The 7,606-nt window shown below is 45.7% G+C and overlaps 1 protein-coding gene across 1 annotated transcript; it reads left to right on the forward strand.

The window, feature by feature from the left end:
- The first annotated feature begins 3,109 nt into the window (after positions 1 to 3,109).
- On the forward strand, positions 3,110 to 5,099 carry LOC134161097 (retinal homeobox protein Rx-like). Its single transcript, XM_062613633.1, has 3 exons — positions 3,110 to 3,798; positions 3,921 to 4,105; positions 4,182 to 5,099. The coding sequence occupies exons 1-3, from the start codon at positions 3,726 to 3,728 to the stop codon at positions 5,097 to 5,099; spliced, it is 1,176 nt and encodes a 391-aa protein (XP_062469617.1). The 5' UTR covers positions 3,110 to 3,725.
- The last annotated feature ends 2,507 nt before the right edge of the window (positions 5,100 to 7,606 follow it).

The following is a 7,606-nucleotide window of genomic DNA, read 5'->3' on the forward strand; positions in this document are numbered from 1 at the left end:
TCCCACAGTTTTCCATTTGAACATGAAATTTGTTTTCAGTTCTCCAAGGTTGCTCTGTAGCATTTTCATTTCAGTGATGTAAGAGCTGCCTTTTACTGTCAAGCCCATAATTAAAGCAGTGTTGACTGGTACGTAATGAGCTGCAAACAGTGTACCAAAAGATAATTAAAGATGCACTCCAGATAAGCAGGGCATGAGCATCCTTTTTATGAGGTGTTAATGTCTGAAGACCAACTAGTGAAATTGATCTTGGCTCTTTTAGGATGAAAGTTCTGTTTAAACATCAATAGCATTGTACTGCCCTAGAAAATGTTTGATGTGGGGATTTCTAAAGGGGTGTGCTTGTCCTAAGACTCCCTGGGCAGGCGCCTGGTGACAGAGCCCCTGCCCCACAGGGTAATTCGGCGTCCTATTCATGCTAGCATGATTATGGGGTCACCTTTGCAACTCCTAACACTAGGGCTGCTCTGGAGGGAGAGGAGTTCCTGATACCCTGATCTTGGCTAGTATAGATGCAAACCTTTTTTTTGAGAGCCATTTTGAAGAGCACTGTGCCTAGTCCTTGTCCAATAACTGTGTTGTCCATCCTAAATGTCCTTTACGCTATATCTTTTTGTTGTTTTCAGCATATTCTACATGTGACCTGGATTATTCTGTAGATGTACTTAATATCATGACTGGCATAAAGGAACATAGGCAGAGTACACAGTGGGTTTCAACATTTGGACTCTGCTGAAATCTATAGCAGAATTCCATGGGTTTTGGTGGGATCCTAAAGATAACCTATGAGTTGACAAGACACTGTTTTTTCTAAGCACGCTGCTTTGGGTATTCCTCCTTCTTTCCCCATGCCCTTCCCATTCCCCTATTTGTGAAACTAATTAAAAAAATATGGTGGCAGGGGGGAATACTATTTTCCCAACGCAGTTTAGAGAAGAGATGGGAGAGCTCACATGCAATTGTTTTGATTATGACTGACATGCAACAGCAAGATGGTGTGAGGAGAACATAGGCAGCTGTGGCTAGTCAGTGCTGTTGCCTGAATTAGTGTATGGTCAGAGTGCAGCTGTAACACAAGTTAGCTCTTACATTAGGCCAAGTCCAGGAGTCTCGGAAAAAGAGGGTGAGGTTAAGATTACCATCTTCTTTCCTGGAATCTCACTTAAAAACAAAACTTGCAATCTAAGTCTCTATCAATTAGCATTGCAAAAAAAAAAAATCTCTGAAAATGAAGGGTGTAAAGAGGCTGCCTGGCAGAGTGCCTGAAACAATAACTCCGGGAAGTGTGAACTGCTCTCTCCATAGCCAGAGGATGTTAACAAAAGCCTGGTCTATTTGACCTAGCTAGTAGTGATGGACAGTCACTATTAGTAAGTAGCACAAGTCCGTGCAAGTCTCTGCTGACTCCTCCTTATCTCTTCTGCACTGGATGTGGCTATAAGGTGTATATGTGTGTGCTGGAAGGTGTGACTTCCCTGTCATTTTGAGATCAATATTGCAGGCTGCCTGCAGGATCAGCTTTGTACTGTAGTTACTCCTTTGAGATGATGTTTTCTGCCATGAAAATTGGAAATCCGGAAAGAAAAATGACAGCATTTTTTCTAGCCCTCTCTGTGGCCAGACTGAATGAGTAAGCTCTTTGTACCCTACAAACATCCTGGGTACCCTTGATCCAGTTTATTATGCACCCCACAATTATATTGGAATTGCAGAGATATGGAAAGGTCATATGCAATTCTGTATTTTTTTGTGCCAGTCTAAATCAGAGCTCCCTAGTTCTCTTTTACCCTCTGCTCCTGTGCATCCATCCCAAGCTGGTGGTTGAACTGAGCCTGGCAAAAAAAGAATGATCAGGTTTTTTTGGAAGGAGTACCTCTGTGAGTCAGGTCATTTGCTAGCCAAGTGTGCACTGAGGTGCCTTGTGCAGGACCGCATGCAAAGCCAGGGCTTAAAGGCAGGCAAGATTGTACCCTGCATGCTTACAGCATGAAGGAATAGCTGAAGCTGGATTTGCCATAGAGAAAACTGTTAATAAAACTGTACCATCAAGCTTTATATGTCTAAGCCTTCATCCACTCCTCCCTACAGATGTATCTGAATGTGGAAAGTGAACTAAAACTGAAGGACTAGTAGCATGTCTTGACTGTATCTAGAATTGCTGAACCACTTGCCACCTAGCTGCTTTTTTCTATTCTCCACATGACAATTCTTGCTTAAACACATATTTTATTTTTTGCATGAACAGGAAAAAAACTCCAAACTATCCTGAAGCTCTGGGGGAGAAAAGAAATCTTGTGGGATGTCTGTGCTATGGCAGCTCAAGCTTATGGGAACGCTGAGGTAGAATAAAAGGGAGGAGTACTGAGAAATTGGTTTGAGCTGTTGCATCCAGATGTTCTGGACTATGTGCTGCTGTCACCCCTCCGACATTCTGCCTTCATATGAACTGCTGCTTGAAAGCAGTATCTAGGTAAAGTGGTTTCTAAAGGCGTTTATCTTGCTGTATGGGCAGAACTGCTAAAGAATCCAGCCTGTGGAGTACTAGACTCACAGGGGCTGACTGTTGCCCTTGTCTGGAAGGATATTTGTTTTTGTTGTGAGCCACTGCAGTGGTGTGTGCAATATTAAAACCCTTGCCCAGCTCAATTCAAAACTGTCTGCATGGATGTTGGATGTACTGGTCCCTGCAGAATGCAAATGGTATGTGACAGCTTTCAGACTTTGTCCCCGTACCCTTTAGTTTCAGAGCAAGCTGGAGCAGGTCCCAGACCTGAATAATTAATGGGGACACATTGTGATGAAAAACACATGAAGTAATGATGCTGCTGTTCTTGAACACCTTCAGTGATAGCTATTAATGGTCTCATTTGACAAATTATTACATTGACTAATTGATTTGCTTCTGTTCTAATCCTGTTCTACCATCTAATCCTTTCCCACATCGCAACTGTCGCTCCCTGTAAGTACTTATGTCACTCTTGGCCCTTAAATAATATTTGTGGTCTCTCTTTTGGTCATGATTTCACCTTGGACTGAAAGTACAGACCTTGCTTGTTCTGTACATGTCTTGAATGAATAGAGCTGTCTGGAGGGAAGAAGCAGCAGGAAAAGCTTGTGGTGAACTCTTCAGCACTGCTCAGGCAGGAGGCTGCAGATGCCTGAAGATTGTACTGGGGGAAGCTTTGTCCTTTACTGTGAATTCTGGGCTTTGATGCAACGTCTGGTGGAGCCACCAGCGTTTTCATTACTGCAGTGAAGATGATTCAATTTAAGAGAATTTGCCGTGGATAGAAACAGAGTGGGGTAGACAATGGCTTGTAACCGAGTGCTGAGATGGTTTCCATTCAGAAGGTTGGTGTGGAGGCCTCCCCGCAGCTGGAGGAGCCCCATGTTTCCAGCAGAGCCCCGGGCCTGTGGTGCACAGAGAAGGGGAGACTTCTCTGAGGGCTCCAGCAGAGGTGAAAGATAATTTCATTAAATTATCCACTCTCCATGTGAATTAAAGAAACGTGGATGGGTTTGTGGCGGCAGTGGGGGCTTCACTGGGAGACGCTTTGGCTCCTTCGATGGGCCGAGCCCTCATTATGTGTATTTTGGTGATGGGATGACAATGGAGGTGTGGGAGACGGCTGTGAGTCACCCTCGCAGGCCCGGCGGCTCCGGCCCCCTTGGCGGGGGGGTCGCTCACGGCCAGGGCGGAGGGCTCATAAGGCACGGAGCAGCCTATGCCACCCCACAGCCCGCAGACCTCAGCCCACATGGAGCTCGCCAGCCTGCCCCGAAGCCCCGAACCCACCGGTAAGGTTCTCGGCATTTGTGCGGCCAGGAGGGGGGGTCAGGGCGGCGATGGGGCAGGAGAAGCGGGTTCCAGGAGCGCGGCTGGACGCGGCACCGCTGACTGCCGTCCCCTCTTCCCGCAGGCGAGGCCCGGGCGCGTCCCGCCGCCCCCAGCGCGGGGCGGGAGGGTGGCCGGCGGAAGCGGACAACCTTCAGCAAGGGCCAGCTGGAGCTGCTGGTTCGCGCCTTCGAGAAGGAGCCCTACCCCGGCATCGCGCTGCGGGAGCAGCTCTCGGACCTCACCGACATCCCCGAGTCCAGGATCCAGGTGAGAAGGGCGGGAGGGCGGCTTCCCTCGGCAGGGCCGAGGCGGAGCAGACGCTCAGTCTCTGCTGCTCTCGCAGGTGTGGTTCCAGAACAGGAGAGCCCGGCAGCTGAACCACAAGAAGAGCGAAGCCGCTGCCTACCCCAAGCCGGCCAGTGGCAAGCAAAAACCGACCCGCTGCGGTGGCGGCTGCCAGGAGAGGAGCCGGACGACGGAGGGGTTTGGGCCAGATGGGAGCCTCCTCCATCCACAGCCCGGCCTAGCAGGAGGAGGCCAGAATTTCGCTGGTCAGCCTCTCTCTTACTCGGGGCAGCTTTACTCAAGGCTCGATACTCATTTCAGGAGCTTGGATAACACTTTTGGAGCGCCGGGTCAGACCCCAGCTCACTGCGGTTTGGACTGCGTGGGGAAAGGGGTCCCACTCGGTGCAGGAAGTGTGGGGAGTACCCCCCAGGTCTCGTTTCCTGTGCAGCAGGCACAGGAATATCCATACCTGAAGAAGTCTTTCCCTGAAACCTACTACTCAGATGCAGATGTTTTCCAGTATCGTATAGAAGATCATCAGTACCTGGCAGCTAAAGAGAATGTGTGTAGGAGGCCTGTCTTAAACTACTTAAATGCTAACCATGGCCTGGGCGATGAGAACTATTTGTATATAAAGTCAAACATTTCTCCTTTTGGGAAGGGCTCCACTTTCAATTATGTTGAAGGGGAATCTAAGCTTGAGGTCGAGCAGGTGGGGCACAGTCCACCTCTGGTTCTAGCTGAAGAGGGGTGTCAAGGAACACTTTCTGCTCCAGCCTCATCGTATGGGCAGCAGCTGCTGGAGACAGTAAGTGACTATGACCCTCACTGGCTGGGCATGAGAAATGAAATTTTGGGAACTGGATTAGACTCGCTGTTTGAGAATGAGCAAAACTGGGGGCAAGGTGGGCCAAAAAGTTACATTTTTTCTTTTGGTGGCCAGAACGCAACCTGTCATCTGGGTCACACATGAACCTGACAGTGGGTCTGCTTGACTGATGAAAAACTAATGTGTTTTTGTTGGATTGGCAGTGTTCTCCAAAGCAGCTAGAGGTTTTGCAGGTCTGAGTGTGGAGTGCTTGTTCTGAATTTTGTGCACTGTCTGGAAGGAGAGCAAAGATAGGCAAAATTAACAAGAGCTACTGGAGAGTAGCCTGCTGAATGTGTGCTGCCTCATCCTTTGGGAGCTGTAACAAAGCTGTTTGCAGTATTCCTGCATGCATCTGGTTATTGGCAGTTTCACATTTACTTGCACATACAGACTGTTTTTCAAATGATGCTGGATTAATTCTGCCCTGAGGCCTGGGGCTATGGCATTGTTTTTGTGGCCTTACTGCAGAGTTCTCTTTCTATTCTGGTCAGAATTCACTTTAACTTAAATCTGCAGAAAACAGATGTATTTATAGCTTTTAGTGGAGAAAGCGTTAACATGAGAGGGGTACTAGCATGGGAAAAACAGCCTTGGTGGTGGCAGGGGACAGCTCACTGGGTGTGTTTGCATTTTAGGTGTGTTCCTGATACAGAACACTGCTGGTCTTTTCCTAGATACTTGATGTATAGTGTTTTCACTTAAAATGACCACATTTGTAGCCTTTTAAAAGGCAATATTTTTGTGGTTTCCTTCTGTATATTTTTTTATTATCTTTGTTTTGAAATTGTAATTTTCCATTTGCCAAATGAAGGGTTTTTTACCTGGGTGATAATGAACTTACAGAACTGCATGCAAAGGAAAAATAAAAATGTGTTCCAGCTTTGCATTCGCACATAGAGCCTATTTTTATATTCCTCAAGATCCATGGCCATCTGGAAGACCCCTGTAATCATGGAAGTGTTTTCTTCCTGGAGCGCTGCCATGGTTGTGTATCCACGCATTATCGGGCCTAGGATGCTGAAAATTCTCTATGCAAATTGTTTCTTGTTTAAAATGTGGCTCTGGAATATTTTAAGTATGTGAAGATTTTAATATACACGTTATTAACTTAATTACTTTGTTTATAGAACAAAATAAACATAATAAAAGTATAATTTAAACACAGACCATTACTTTATTAACAAAGATCTCTGTCAAGAAGCTGTATGTTGAGCTGTGTACACAAGAGCTCCAGAAAGTTACCCCTGACTTTTGTAATTTTTAGCTGTGGCTGTGAAGAAGTCATTTAAACTTTCAACTTTGATATGAAGAATTTGGAACATACTCATGTCTTGTGGAAGAATCATAGCTTCAGACAATAGCTGCAAGGCACTTTAAACACAAAAACGTTTGTATATTAGAGCTAAGTCCAAGTTTATGATTTTATCTTGCATATATGATTCTTTAGTAAACTTTTAAGACTTATTCATTTATTTACACTTTCCCTCATATTAACTTCCTCATGAGAAGTGAGCCTTGTTCTTAGACACAGAACAAGAACAGTTTTACCTGTGAAAAAGACAAGAAACGTGTTCAGAAGTGTATCAAATCAACTTTGCTTCATAAAGAGTGAGTTAAAGAGCAAGAGGAAAAAAGATGTCTGAAAAAATAGTATGACCAGTAAACCAAACAAAGATGTGGGGTTTTGGTTCCTTCCTGGGGTTAGGGGCCACCTGGCAGGTAGCATCTGGTCTTCCCATTGTATCCTCCCTGGTGATGTAAGTGCATGGTAACCAGCACCCTCTTATCTCATGGGGCTGAGGTAAAGAGTTGGTGGGTCACTGTTGCAGATTCTTTTGAGTGAGCCTTGTCTCTACAATGCATGCAGCCATCACACTAAGGCATTCTATTCTGTCAAAACTCACAATGCTGCACCAAGGCAACTGTGTTAGGTGACTGGTTTTGAGCTGTCATCCCAGCTGCTCTGGTTATACTGGGCATTACAAACCCTTCATTCGGCCTAGGGCACACACGTCCCTTAATATTAAACCCATGTTTCCAGCACTGAAGTGGAACACGCACCAAATCCTTCTTGAGCAAGTCCAAGAAAAATCATTCTCTCACCACAGAGCTACCTACTGATCATGATAGAGCTCTTCTGTAAGTTGTGAGTTTATTTTGTTACAAGTTGCTTTTAACAGACCTACCTAGCATATATTTCACAATAAACACGAAGACAAACCTGTGCAGAGCAGCCAGATACAACACTATGTCACGATGCTTCCATAAACTTTCATTCCTTACTAAGAGATGGAGAATGCTAGAAGACAAATTAAATGCTTATTCAACATGTAGGAGGTACTGTCACAGAGATGGTATTAGTAGCTTCCCCAGGACCTCACATGCCAAAAGCATCTCTGCCGTCATACAAGTAGATGATGCTGAGGAAAAGGTGGGGCAGGAACCAAGTGTGTTCAGTATTGGACTACTCTTATACTGCCTGTAAAATGCCCATTTATAGAAGACGAGGATTTTGCATGCTGAATGTTGAAAACTGTATTTTCTTCCATGTAACTTGTCAAAGATAAAGTGAGGACCCAACACAGCCATGTGGTTTACAGTCAGCCTGG

Source organism: Pezoporus occidentalis, unplaced genomic scaffold (genome assembly GCF_034315485.1).
Source record: "Pezoporus occidentalis ecotype Australia unplaced genomic scaffold, CSIRO_AGI_Poc_V1 ctg101, whole genome shotgun sequence".
In the NCBI taxonomy this organism is placed as follows: domain Eukaryota; kingdom Metazoa; phylum Chordata; class Aves; order Psittaciformes; family Psittacidae; genus Pezoporus; species Pezoporus occidentalis.